The 13800-nt window shown below is 41.5% G+C and overlaps 3 protein-coding genes across 7 annotated transcripts in view; 2 read left to right on the plus strand and 1 right to left on the minus strand.

Annotated features, from left to right (window-relative positions):
- vn (membrane-bound neuregulin protein vein) overlaps positions 1-5690 on the plus strand; it is a 391821-nt gene extending 386131 nt beyond the window's left edge. Inside the window, exons 8-9 of the transcript XR_013034198.1 lie at positions 105-310; positions 1124-5690. The gene's annotated coding sequence lies outside the window, so the exon portion shown is untranslated. The remainder of the gene's footprint in view (positions 1-104; positions 311-1123) is intronic.
- Positions 5691-6172: 482 nt separating this feature from the next.
- On the minus strand, positions 6173-8339 carry mad2 (mitotic arrest deficient 2). 2 transcript variants are annotated; one of them, XM_033469723.2, is made up of 4 exons: positions 8250-8339; positions 7155-7305; positions 6720-7082; positions 6173-6613 (listed from the first exon to the last, which is right to left on the minus strand). In XM_033469723.2, exons 2-4 carry the CDS (start codon positions 7225-7227, stop codon positions 6414-6416), a joined length of 636 nt encoding a protein of 211 aa, XP_033325614.1. In that variant the 5' UTR covers positions 7228-7305; positions 8250-8339; the 3' UTR covers positions 6173-6413. The 2 variants fall into 2 exon arrangements, with proteins under 2 accessions (XP_033325614.1, XP_033325613.1); XM_033469722.2 differs by lacking the exon at positions 8250-8339 and adding an exon at positions 7945-8049.
- Positions 8285-13395, plus strand: Nopp140 (nucleolar and coiled-body phosphoprotein 1). 4 transcript variants are annotated; one of them, XM_076524924.1, is made up of 5 exons: positions 8285-8489; positions 8777-10591; positions 10652-10738; positions 10923-11420; positions 11602-11729. In XM_076524924.1, exons 1-4 carry the CDS (start codon positions 8388-8390, stop codon positions 11397-11399), a joined length of 2481 nt encoding a protein of 826 aa, XP_076381039.1. In that variant the 5' UTR covers positions 8285-8387; the 3' UTR covers positions 11400-11420; positions 11602-11729. The 4 variants fall into 4 exon arrangements, with proteins under 4 accessions (XP_076381039.1, XP_076381038.1, XP_033325610.2 ...); XM_076524923.1 differs by having other exon boundaries at positions 8286-8489; positions 11622-11729; XM_033469719.2 differs by lacking the exon at positions 10652-10738 and having other exon boundaries at positions 8286-8489; positions 11622-11729.
- The last annotated feature ends 405 nt before the right edge of the window (positions 13396-13800 follow it).

The following is a 13800-nucleotide window of genomic DNA, read 5'->3' on the forward strand; positions in this document are numbered from 1 at the left end:
TGGATCCGGGCTAATTAGGCCGGAAAGTCCGGGGCCCGAGCGAGCGCGTCACCCGGTACCTTTCGCGGTCCACGAATAATTTCGACGGCTACTTCCTGTCGCAGGAGAGCCCCAGGAGATGAAGCGATTCACCGACCAACGTCATTTACGCGAGTCCTGCATCCTGGACCGTCTACCGACCAACGACGCCAAGTAGCTCGCACGAACTATCGCCGAGGAGCATGCATTCCCGACTGAACTAGACCGAACGATGCCCGGAGCCTAGGACCTAGCGATCGGCACCCGCGATCACTCGGATCGTTCTCAGCAGGTAATTTAGTTTCGCTAAATAATCGCACTAGATTTTCGTGAGATGCAATTTTCGCCCGAGATTTACGTTTCTATATGATAAATAGTACTTCCGTGACGCGAGCCCGGAAATCCAAGGCATCCAAGGCCACCCTTAGTGTCAAGCTTAACCCTTGGATGATCTTCCTAAGGGACCGGCTAAGGTCATCTGGCTGCCCCTTCGAGAATTACCTTAAGTCCTTCGAAAGTCCCTCGGGAACAATCTACGAACCTCTGATTGTACGGAGGATCAATCTCGGAAGATTCTGGGACATAGTTTCCCAACGTGGACGCCGAAGAGGCTTATTAGGGGACGTAAAAATCAGAGTTTCGTAGAAATATACGTAAATAGAAATTACGTTAGGTAGAAATATATTTGAAGGAACTGGAAATTTAAAGTCGCTTTGGAAAGTACCCGACGAAATTTTTGCTTCCATTTATATCTATATATTTATATGAAACAGGATTGAAGTTAAAATTTGAACCTGACTCGCGTTTCAAATTGACAAAAATTGAACCTGATATAAACGTGCTAATTGTCCAAATTCAAATTGATTCAATTGATTTTCGTTATACCTTTTACTTCTAATAAATGAATTTGATTACTTTGAATTCCCATCGTTCGTCCACATTTTTATACTCTCTTCAACCAGTTACTTTATATCTACAAATATATAAATATGTATCCACTAAATACTAGATTGGTGCGTGACTTAATCGCGTAATATTTGAATGGTTAAAAATATTGAGAACCTTAACCCGCAGCCGACCGATTAAATCTTTCTTTCCATTGCAGAATCATCGTCGTCGAGCGAGTCGACGGGATATTAAGCGAGCTGCGAGCAAGAACGAAGGAGATCTGGCCGAGCACAAGCCATCGACCGAAAACAACGTGTTCGCAGACGGGAAAGGGTCGCCGCGGTTGAATTCGACGTTCGAAAACACCAAGAAAAAAAAAAGAACCACCCTCTTTGCGTCCCCGCTTCGATTTCTCTCGCCAAAGGCTCGGAAAACACGGCACAAACGTAACCGCGCGTGCACGAGGAAAAATATCCTCGCGGCGCCACAGCTTTTCCAGGCTGCGAGCTTCAGAGACTTCAATTTGCCGCCCGAAGGGCTCGGCCGGATCATTCGAGCCGGCCGGAAATTAAAACGACCGTCGAGACTCGATCATCTCTTTCTCGAGGAAGCGGCTGGTGGTTTCCCCGGCGACAATCATGGTCTCCGTTGACGGACGGACTTTCATTTTTGTTTCTAAATCCGGGACGAGGCAGGAGAAAGTCGAAGGGCGATGGAGAGAGGCTGGGGAGAGGGTGAAGGGTCGTAAACCTTCTGAGTGAGCACGTGCGGATCGTTACACAGAGCCACGTGGACGCGACGATTTCGTTTTACGGGATCGCGGAAAGAAGGACTCGTCGTCCGGACGATCTCGGATCTTGTAATAGGATTTCCGGGATCAACGAGTCCTCCCTACGTTGCGGCCGGCGTCTTCGAGGCGGAGACGTAATTGCAAGAGCCGGCGTAGATTCGGACAATTCCGGAAGGTTTTCATTGTCCCCGTATAGCGGGGCTGCAATCTCGTTCCGCTGTTTCCCGGCAGCCCTTGTATCGAGCCAGACGAGCGAGACGAACCTCTAGTGCTCTAGTCGTTATTCATTCCCGGCCTCGGTCACAAAAAAGAACGATACCCCTGCCACTCGATCGGAAACATTCCATCGTATCGGCTGATATTTGCAAGAGAGAACTGCGCGCGGCTCGAATCAATTAAGTGTCGGCTGCCTCGGAGATCCGGCTGATGGTTTAAATCGCAAACAAATCCGCAGAGGAAGGTGCTCCTCGGTTTCGCAGCGACAGTTCGTCGAAGCGTGCGTTCAGACGCGTCCAGGACGCTCTTGTACAAAGTATTCCTTGTATCCCCCGGTGCGGCGCGTGTGCACCGACTGCCGATCGATCGAGACGTCGAATGCGAGCTTTTCCACACCTCAGAACCAGCCCAGTTTCGTTGGACGCTGGCCGGCAGAATTCCGAGCTAATTTTTTCAGTCGGCGACGCGTTGATCGCGTTCGGAGAACGTCGAAACAATTATTGACTTATCCCTGGTTGACAATCGAGAGATAATTCGAATTATTTAATATTTTCTTTCGTAGAGAGCAACGTTTGCTCTCTTCGATTGAATATCATCGACGAGATTCAACATTATGAATTAACCCTTTGCGGTCGAAACAGTTCCCTCACTTTCATTTCAAAGTTTGCTGTTAACATTCATTCGTACTCCCACACGCGACTTCATAACCTAATCGGAACAATTGAAAAATACAATTGTTCTTACATACCGTGTAACTATGGCATTAATCATGTACATCGTCGAAATCATAGGATCGCAAAGGGTTGAAGCAGCCGATTAAGGGACGATACGATTATTTCCAGCGTTAAAAGCGAACCTTTCCGTTGACGAGTATGTAGTTTGTGAAAAACGCAGAACAATTCGCGGATTCGCGTCGACGTCGATCGGCGAGCGCACGCGCCCCTACTTTTTACATTTCTAGAGGTATGAAAACAATTATACCGTATAGATAGATTGCCGTACGAACGAGCGAGCAGAGTGTTCCCAACAACTGGGAAAAATAAGCGAGAGAGAAAGAGAGAGAGAGGGAGGGAGAGAGAAAGAGGGAGAGAAAGAGAGAGAGAGAGAGAGAGGGAAGAGAGGAAGTACTTTCGCCACTCTAGCGACACACCAAAGACTTTTTCAGAGACGAGATGAATATATCATGGTAGCGTATGATGTCCGTGCAAGCTTACTAGTGCCGCCGTGCTTTTCCGTTACGAGTTCATTTCACGTCGCTCGTACCCACCGAACGATTTGTATGAAAGTCATCGTAAGTCATCGACGGCCCCGCGTTCCGCCCGGTGCGTCCTCCCGGGGCAACGCTAACATAGTTTCTATAACGTCTGTCTGATCTTTCACGGGGTGACGATGATTCGCGAGCACGGGGACGAGGGCTGGAGAGAGCTCTCGGTTAACGTTCCTGCTAAAAAAACACAAAACAAAGTAACAAAGAAAGAGTACGAGAGGAGAGGAGAGAAAGCGTCGATTCGGAGGATCGAGGGAGCCCCGGTGCGCCGAGCGGATCGCGGGGCCCAGTCATAGCGAAGAAAAGAGGAATGTATTTTATGATATTTTACGCATAAAAGAACAAAACGTAAATCGAAGTATAGCGATTAGTCCAAGGTAAACTTAAGTAGAGGTGTATAAAGAACGAGGACACGAGGTGCGTCGCGTCGCACGGTCCACAAAGGGGTTCAGACGAGACATCTCGACGCGAACCGGGCCCTTGAACGACGATCGTAACCGAATGTTGATTAATAGTTAAATTCACCGATCGACGGTCGTCGGTCGCGATCCTGTGACGAGGATCGCACGAGGGAACGCGACCAATCTCTCGATGATCAATGATCGATGAACACCACCGAGCTGCGAGAATGTCGCCCTGACACGAATGAAGGAAACCACTACGCGCTACTGTAAAATATTGTATATTGTTTCGCGTTATTTATTTTTCATTGTTTTTACTAGGAGACGCGTTTTTACGGTACTCAAGAGAATTATCGCGTAATGTTATAGCGACACGACACTCGTTCTGGTCCGCGGTGCTGTGCCTAGTCATTGTGACGAACGAACCAGAGACTATCCGCTTTTCTTTTCACCGGAGCCGCGATCACGCTGAGCCAACGAACCCCAAATGTCCACAGAAATATCCACAGAAATCGGAAACGACGTTCGCAACCCGTGAATTCCGTAGACAGACCAATCTGCTAGACCAGTGCTCGCCAAAGTGTGCCACACTACCCTTTGATCGATTTTATTTCTGCGATCTGCGTATCTTAAGAAAATCCAATCTGCCGCAAATTCTGTTCCGATTAAATGAAAATTAAATGTGTGCGGGTTGCAGCGAGATTGGTTTCCATTATTCGTTTGAGGAAATTCCACCTGGGAGATGAAAAACCACCGAAATCAGGAATGGCGTCGGTTCTGTATATACGTCTACAATTTTGCTTCGCGAGATCGGAAAGACTGAAACGATAGATCAGCTAAATCTTGAAATGGTTACGTTAAGCAATGTAGAGGGGGGTAAGGGTAAATTGTGGGATGGGTGCGAAATGGTAGCAAGTTTGGCGAGCACTGAAATAAACCAGCCGACAATTAGCAACCCCCAAAGCGTCACGAAGACAGTTCACGGCGGACCAGTCGGTTTAGTAATGTTTATAAACTTCAACGTATTTCCAGCAGCTTTTGCAGTGTGTAAACTAACCAGGAGAGAACCGAAGCGAATCTAAATAGTCTAGGTGAGATTCCGGAGCGTTCAAGCTTGCGTACAGTGTTTAAACGATTAATCACGGACGTGCCGTCCGCCCTCGGCAATTTGAATCGCGACCGATAAAAAGGGAGAGGGAGAAAGAGAGAGAGAGAGAGAGACGATTTCTCGAGTGATCGAACGATTGTCAGAAAGTAAAACGGAGGAGGAGGGGGAGAAAAAAAGGCCGGGACAGAGCCGTTTCGATTTTGTACGATGCGTGAGAGCTAACGACCGCGTTCCAACGATAGTCTAATAGCGAAAACGAAAGTGCACTATGGACCGTAAAGGCTAAACTCTAGCAGCACGAAGTACGTTAACGAAGTTAATAGCGAAAATTGTTGTAAGGGAAAACGAACGCTGCAAGTATTAAACGAAAGCATAAGCCGCTGTTGATGTTTCCTAATGAAAATGAAAAAAAAAGCTAATAAAAAATACAAGTGGAACGAGAAGTGGTCCGACTCGGTGAGAACTTCCCCTGTGCAATAGGCACACCCCGGGGAAAACGGTTTTACGACCAGTACCAATTTATTCGACATCCTCGAAAGAGAAAAAGGATGGTGGAGAAACATAGTTTAACGCGAGAGACACGCGAGATTTCTATTGAATTTCCATATTTCGAGTCGCGAGAGAACTCGAATCGCAGCCGAGTTCACTTCTATACTAAACGAGAGACGACGCCTGGTCGTCCACGTGTACGTGCTACCGAGGATTTAGTTTCGATCCTGCGTTCATGATCGGATTATAACGTTTGTTTCGTGAATTCGTGTCGTGTGTACATCGAAATGGGAATGATGTTCAACAGGTTTTCGGAGCAACGGTACACGCGATCTAAACATTTATGTAATGCTGACGACGTTACTTGCGATTTGGTATGTGACGAATGTGAGACACGAGGAATATTTTATTCTAGTCGTATCTTTCATGCTTTGCCAAGTAAAATAATATAATTCCTGTGTTAAGTGTAATAGTCAATTATGTTTTAATAAAATCTGCCAAGATTCTTGTCAATTCTTTCGTTTCATTCTCCATGAATTCCACGAACAACTTCCTTACAACGCTACCGAACGACACTCCCTAGTCTCCAAAATATTTCAGACAATCTTCATTCATCGATGAACCCTATAGTTTGATAAATAGGTGCTGATTTTATTCGCTTATTACTAGAGTGAATTGCAATTGATGTAGCGACTAGAAGGAGATAGAAGGAACAACAGTATAGGAAGGAATAGTAGGATTTGTCAAAAGGGCCATCCGAGGCATCGATATTCCATAATTAAACTACTCATCTTCATGCATTCGTGGCAAATTTGTAAAATACAAGAAGGCACTTATATTTTAAATAAGTAATAACATATTCTTTTTAGTTCTGCTATAATGAATCATTTTATCGACTAAAGAAATTCTTCTCTCAATTTAATATTTAAAAAATGATCTATGGACCAGTTGCATAAAGATCTGCAGTCTATTGATAAAGCAAATTGTTCGATAAATTGTGTTAAAAAATATATATTTGTTATAAAACTCTTCTTAGACAATACTAGACAATACTAAAGTAGAATCAATACACATATGCAAACTCTTAAAAATTATACGACCTATGCATTTGACCACTTACATACCAATTAGGATTTAAATAGCAATCTTTAACATTAAATATTATTATAATTATTGGAACCAACAATAGCCAGCACGAGTGAGTTTCAATGACTTTTAATAGCAAGACGCTTAAGCCTAGATATTCTTATAACTAACTATAGTATCCATTTTATGAATGGAAGTGGAGAATGATCTTAATTGAACCTCTTGACTATTGGCAATAATAACTGGTTGAGTTTCGTCCCATTCTTTTGGAATACCGCAATCAGGTACAGTGTAGGTCAAGATATCGAAAGAGCATAGACAGTCCAATAATGGAAGGAAGCTCACAGTTCCTGATAATAAAATAACCATGAAGAAAGCAAACCGAGTTTTTGTTTTACTATTATTTCTGTGATCTACTATGTATATCTACAAAGTTTATGAGATAAAGATCATTACCTGTGATCTGACGAATTACTTCGCGTATTTCCTTCTGTATAGTCTTTGAGTCTTTTGTTCCAACATCCGGAAGACCAGTATTTGTAGCGTCTTTCAATCCATTGGAGGTTTGACCTTCGTAGTCAACCTTGAAGTCCCACTTCTCTAAAACTTCTTTGGTATTCACATTTGTTATAACCAGAGTTACCTTTTGTACTTTTCGTTGAATCAACCACTCTTGGATTTGGCCAAGAACAGTGTCTAAGAACCCCTTAATTTTATCATCTGTCGACATTAAAACGAACAGACCAAAATGCTCAGCTGGTTCGAATGTTTCTGGGGGATAAATGCCTCTTTGATACAAAATACTGTTTACACCGTAAACTGAAACAATGAAACAAATTCCTTGAAGCAACAAAATTATTAACAATGTAAATTAGTTTGAGGAGAACTTACGAAGATATTGCTTAACCAATTCCGCAGAGCCTTTCAACGTTATACATTTTGTTTTCTGCTGAGTTTCCGTCATTATTTGGGAGCAATGTATCTTCAAACGGAACTCCACAAGTCAATCTTCCGTTCAAAAACGTGAACACCTGACGGGTTACTACACAAAACCGGTTTATTACTTTCAAAACGTCCAATGCGCAATCGAGTAGCAGAAATTAACCAATCAGAGAGTACAAGGATTATTTCCATAGGTTTATGAACACGCAGAATTTAAGCCAATTACGTCACTTTAATTTAAAATTAATTTTTAAGATATATACTGTGTTTATCACTTCAAATATTGAGGTGAAATATTTATATAATATATATTTATAAAATAATGGCTTTATAGTTGAAATTAAATTAAAAGATACAAAAGGTTCTCTTCCTGTACTCCCATTGGTCGTCCGAATAAAAGATCTGAATTGCAAATTGCATCGTAGTTATTATGATATTTGTAATATTGAATAATTGTATTATTATAACACTACATAAATATGTCGTCTTATATCATATACATTTTTGTACTTTAATCCAATAAACTGCAATGAAGTTTTGAACAGTTCGAACAATTCGAAACGATCAAAGTCGTATTCTCTGTAATTGCGATTATTTGTATTTGTTACTAATCCGACATAAGAAATCATATTGTGATATGAACAACTGAACGCAGTCATTCTTATTATCGGACAGAATGAAAATTTTAATACAAAAAACATGCAAAATGCTCTTTTTCGTATAAAATAATTGGACTTACGTTATGCTCTCAATCACCGGTCCGACATTTTTGAATTAACAAAGTTTTCCACAAACAATTAGAATATGATCGCATATGCACAGTAATGGAGCCTACTTCTGCACACTTCCAGGCCACAGATTGATCCGTTAACGACGGTCGATATAGAAATTTTCTTTGTTTTGATTGGCTGACGATTCACTGCTGAGACAGGATCCACTGCGTATTGGATGTGCCGTAAAATGGTACGGATGTACGTGCCAGCTTAGGAATTAAGAAAAGTGTGCAGGTGTAGGTTCCATTACTGAAGTTGCGAGTCTACATACCGCATGACCTATGACCGATTGCAGCGCTACTGGCAGCGAAAGGCGTGAACATCGTGGCTGATCGTGCTGGATCGTTCCATCGTTCGTTCAATTGCGGCTTGCGGCTAATTTTCCCAGCACTTTGCACGCGCTTCTACCATGGGATCCGCTGAAGAACTGAGTATTTCTGCCCTTGTGCACGATTATTTATTAAAAAAGGACGCTTCATTGGCGAAGGTTTTTCAAAAGAAAACAAATGCGGTAAGATTATACAAAAATTTGTCTATATACTTGCAATAATCGATTACTGTGGCTCCGGTGTCCATGCGGTATAAGAAGTGCCGCCATTTGGCTGTACCACGTGGGCGAAATATTAGCGTTATTTTATATTGAATTTTCCGTTGAAATTGACCTTAACTATCATGGTCTTCACTATTATTTTTACAGTATATTAACGCTTGACCGTTCTAATATTTTTTGTCTCGGTAATTCAAATTGTGTTTACAAATACAAGTTCGAACGACGCTCATGTCCTTCCATTTTTTCAGCCCCCACTGCCGAAAGGGGCGCCATCGATACAAGAGGTATTTCAGCATTTTCAAAAAACTTCGCTCAAGAAATTACATATAAAAGCCCAGGCTAAAGATAGCAGTTCAGACTCGAGTTCAGAAAGTGAAGATGAGGCTCCAAAGAAAGTTGCACAAGTAAATGGCAAAGCTGCAGCTAAAGCTGTAGCAAATAATAAAAAAGAAGAGTCTTCGGATGATACGTCTAGCGAAGATGAAAAGCCAGCACCAAAGGTAGCAACAACACCTAAGCCAGATGTAAAATCAGTGGTAAAGAAACAAGAGAGTTCGGATGATGATTCTTCGGACGAGGAAGAGAAGACAATTAAACTTCAACCGAAAGCAGTATCTACACCGAAAGCAGTATCTACACCGAAATCGGTATCAACACCGAAATCAGTATCTACGCCCAAACTAATGGCTACGCCGAAAACGGCATCTACACCCAAAGCTGCTGCAGCAGCAGCTAAAGCCCAAGAATCTTCTGATGATTCTTCTGACTCAGATAGTGCAGAGGAAACGAAAGCAAGTGTGACTGCTAAAGTAGTAACAAAGCCTTCAGCAAAACCTGTCAGTAAAAAAGAAAAGTCTTCTAGTGAAGATAGTAGCGAAGAAGAGAGTCCAGTTAAACCAATTTTGAAAAAACCTCTAGCAACTCCAACACAAGTAAAGACCCCAGTAAAGAAACAGGAATCTTCGTCTAGCGACGACTCCGACGATTCTGATGAACCATCCGTAAAACAAACACCAAACGCTCCTGTAGGAAAACCACAAGCGAAGGCAGCAGTAACGCCTGCTAAAAAATCTTCTAGCGATGATTCCGATGATTCCTCAGAAGAAGAAACTCCAGTTGCAAAGAATGTACCAGAAATGAAAAAGTCAGTTCCACAAAAGCAGACACCAGCCAAGCCTGAGAATCAGAGCACAGTTGCAAAACGACCAGTTGCGAAAAAAGAGTCTTCTTCCAGTAACGATAGCAGCGAAGAAGAAAAATCTCCGAAAAAGAAACCTAAAGTCCTTCCCACACCAGTTGTAACGAAAGCGGCTGCTAAAAAGAAAGAATCGTCTAGCGACGACAGTAGTGAAGAAGAGGATGAACCTCCACCTAAAAAGGTAGTTCCTCCAAAAGCACCTGTTGCAAAGGACGAGTCTTCTAGCGATGATAGTAGCGAAGAAGAAACACCCGTGAAGGTAGCAACGGTTAAGCCAGTTGTAAAGAAAGCAGTAACACCAGCTAAAACAGCGACGCCAGCTAAAACAGCGACGCCAGCTAAAACAGCGACACCGGCTAAAACAGCAACGCCAGCTAAAGCAGTTGCAACTAAGAAAGAGTCTTCCAGCGACGATTCTGATTCTGATTCTGACGAAGATAAAACACCAGCACTTACACCTGCAGTAAAACCAGCAGCAAAGAAGAAGGAATCGTCCAGTTCTGATGATTCTTCTGAGGAAGAGGCAGCACCTGCTAAAGTTCCTGCGCAAGCAAAGGTGGTAGCAAAATCAAATGCTAAAGCAAAATCATCTAGCGAGGATTCTGACTCAGATTCGTCAGAAGATGAGAAACCAACGACAGCGCCTATCGCTAGAGCCGCTCCAAAACAAGCAACTAAGGAAGAATCGGATTCGGATGATAGCGACTCCGATGAAGAAGTAGCACCGAAAACTCCACTCAAACCAGAAAAGAGAAAACGCAAAGAAGATGGAAATGATCAGACTGAGGAGTCACAGGCCACGAAAGGACAAAAAAACAATTATAGTAACTTCGTGAAATCCAACAACAGCTTCAACGGCGAGAAGGTATAAATGTGTCTCGTTGTTTTGAAGAAAACATTATGATTTACCAGATTTTATGTTTAGCAATCGAAAAATATCCCATTCCGTCGCATAAAGGATGAAGAAGTAGATTTGGACCCGAAATTGGCGAACAATTCATTTGAGGCAAAGGTAAATGCTCGGAAACATCCGAGAGGCACAGGTCACTCGCCGTTTTGAGATAGCTTGAGACCATGTTTCCGTGCATTCACCGACCTTTTTCAAATACGCTCTTGAGAAAATATATTGTCCGAAATATTTATTGCTCAATGAAAAACGGAAACGGCGACTGACCTGAGTTTCTCTTTTGTTCTAGGAAACGGGCGAAAATCAAGAAGAGGGTGATTTTAAGAAACATGGTGGAAGGGGTGGTTTCGGTGGAGGTAGGGGTGGTGGATTTGGTGGAGGAAGAGGCGGTGGTTTTGGACGAGGAGGATTTAGGGGTGGCCGTGGTGGTGGTGGTGATAGGGGTGGTCGCGGTGGTGGTGGTGATAGAGGTGGTCGCGGAGGGTTCAGGAGCGGTCGAGGTGGCGACAGAGGCGGTCGAGGTGGCGACAGAGGCGGTCGAGATAATTTCGGAGGCCGTGGTCGGGGTGGTTACGATAACAGAAGATCGTGGGGTGGTCAGGGCTTTGGAGGGGGCAAATCTGATGGATTCAGGAGATCGTGGGGTGACGGTGATGGCGACAGGGGTGGTCGCGGTGGATTCAGAGGTGGTAGGGGTAGTTTTGACAAAAGGAATTCCTTCGATAGTCCACAAGCGCAAAATAAAAAAATAACGTTCGATGATTGATTATATACATTTTGTACAAAGGTGAGGAGCAGTTAGTGCGGAATAGACTAATTAATAAACTGCGGATCTTCATGTATTCATGTCTCATATATCAGATTAAAGTAAATAAATTCAATTTTTCCATTTTTATAATAAAATTTTTCTTTGGCATGGAGACCTGCGGTTTACAAGTTATTCGACTAACCGTCGAAATGATTAAAAGGAGAATTTGTGATTCAACAGAAAGGTGCACGAGGCTCTTGGGGAGAAAAAGCGAATCAAGACCTGAAGTTCACAAGAGGGAAGTCATTTCGTCACGAGAAGACGAAGAAAAAGCGTGGTAGCTACCGCGGCGGTCAAATAGATACTAGCATCAATTCCATTAAGTTCGAGGATTGAGTACGACATATTATAAAGCGTGTATGTAAATGTTTAAACATTATTAGCTGGTGCGTTTAGTTAAACAAAATATATTAAGGCAATGTCTAAGCTTTCGTTTAGCAAGGCAATCGTTCCAAAATATTTTGAGCTGTAACATTGACGTAACTATCAATCAGCTACTGTAAAGCGACCCGAATTTAAGAACGTTCTTCGTTCTTATTGGGCAACGCGATTGCCGTTCTCCAACAATTAGTATCTATAAGACTGCCATTTCCAATTGCCGCTCGATAGACTCGTGAAATCACTGATTTATTTTAATACGAGAGGTGTAGTTAAATCTAAGCTATCTCAATATCGGGTAGTGTCTGTATTATAAGATATTCAACGTTGTTTATTGCAATATGTAACATATTTCGTGAACGTAGTGTTCCTAGCATAGATAGGAAATTCCACGCAAAACATTAGTTTATCATCTACTTTTGGACTGTAGTCTATCGTTTTTAAGCTTTTATTCCGACGGGGTGAGATTTTTCTACATTCTACATTTCCACTTTGTAGTCCCATGCAGTAAAAACTAGAGATTCTTATTTCACGTATATTTGAACACACGTGAACTTCGAATACACGTACTTCAGTACGTGTCATATTAGGAACACGTGTACCCGTGGATTATTTTACGTATATTTAAATGCACTTTTATTTCACGTGTATTATACGTGCATTAATACATATTTATTTCAATTCAATATTAAATTGCAATGTAATTTTTGGAATTTGGGTATTAATTTATGGTTCAAGACTATGGCTTTTATTAACATGTTTTTTTAATATATAACATATGTTTTTAACAAATGAACATAATTTTTTCGTAACAAAGTAATATACTGTTTTTCTCAAACACAATATATGATTTTAACAAATTATTATAATGTTTTTATTAACATATAATTGCTATTGACAAAATTTGTTCAGCGAGATCTCTGTTTTGATATAAAAAAGCCAATGTTAATCATTTCCGGACCATACTACAATTAATAAAATTGATGTTTTGATTCATTCATATATATGAACCTCGATACTTGTAGAACCATAGCTTCCGTAAATAAATATTGATATTCTAAAAATTGTGTTAATTTAAAGAATCTGTATAAATATATGTGTATTTAAATGTATGTGAAATAATTCACGGGTACACGTATTTTTATTATGATACGTACTGAAATACGTGTATACGATGTGTGCGTGTATACGTGTGTTTTTAATATACACGTTTAAAAATAACGATCTCTAGTAGGAACCTGTTCACTTGTGTTTCCTTTGTAAGTAGATAAATGTTCGACGATACAAGATGACCCGGAAGTGATAATAGACACGAAGATCGCGACGTTTAAAGGACTAATATTTATATAAAAAATACAAATGACGATAGACATTTTTTATACAGCCATCTGACATGCAATCACTTTTCTGGAGTTGATCGCCTTTCATTATGTGTAAACACAAGAGATGAACCAGCATGACTCAGACGTACGCATTCAATTGAATTTCATTGTTAATTTAAAAATACGCATCTTTGTACGATATTATGGTCATCGAGAAATAAATATAAACAGCGTAATTATGCCGTACTATGTAATTATGCCGTATTTTTCTTCTTACCCTATAAACATCTTCACAGCGTCCAACAAATGCTTCGTATTTTCGTACAACTTCCTTTCGCACGATCTTACAACCACTGCTTGAACTTTGAGAAAAATGACTATCATCGCTTTAAAAAATTTCAATAGATTCCTCTAACGTTCATCGACAAGCATATACGAAGTTCGGGATTAAAATACTCCATACGTTTCTTTCAGAAAATTCCCAAAAATTGTCGAAGCAGGGAAGATACCTTCAGTTTGCTATTGAGCGATTTATAGATCGAAGAATCTGCAAGTTCCTATAAAATTTCGGGCGAGATTTCGCGACGGGGCGTGAACGAGGTCGTTCTGGGTTACCTTCTTTCGTTTCCTCTTTAAGCATTTCCTCCAATAAGAGAAAA

Source organism: Megalopta genalis, chromosome 10 (genome assembly GCF_051020955.1).
Source record: "Megalopta genalis isolate 19385.01 chromosome 10, iyMegGena1_principal, whole genome shotgun sequence".
NCBI lineage: Eukaryota > Metazoa > Arthropoda > Insecta > Hymenoptera > Halictidae > Megalopta > Megalopta genalis.

Bases quoted from the DNA above. Each gene is read 5' to 3' on its own strand.
- mad2 (XM_033469723.2), bottom strand. From the start codon at position 7,227: ATGACGGAAACTCAGCAGAAAACAAAATGTATAACGTTGAAAGGCTCT. The intron at 7,083-7,154 runs GTAAGTTCTCCT...TCATTGTTTCAG, and splicing joins ATTGGTTAAGCAATATCTTC to TTTACGGTGTAAACAGTATT. The intron at 6,614-6,719 runs GTAATGATCTTT...TTTTATTATCAG, and splicing joins AGTAATTCGTCAGATCACAG to GAACTGTGAGCTTCCTTCCA.
- Nopp140 (XM_076524924.1), top strand. From the start codon at position 8,388: ATGGGATCCGCTGAAGAACTGAGTATTTCTGCCCTTGTGCACGATTAT. The intron at 10,592-10,651 runs GTATAAATGTGT...TTTTATGTTTAG, and splicing joins ACAGCTTCAACGGCGAGAAG to CAATCGAAAAATATCCCATT. The intron at 10,739-10,922 runs GTAAATGCTCGG...CTTTTGTTCTAG, and splicing joins ACAATTCATTTGAGGCAAAG to GAAACGGGCGAAAATCAAGA.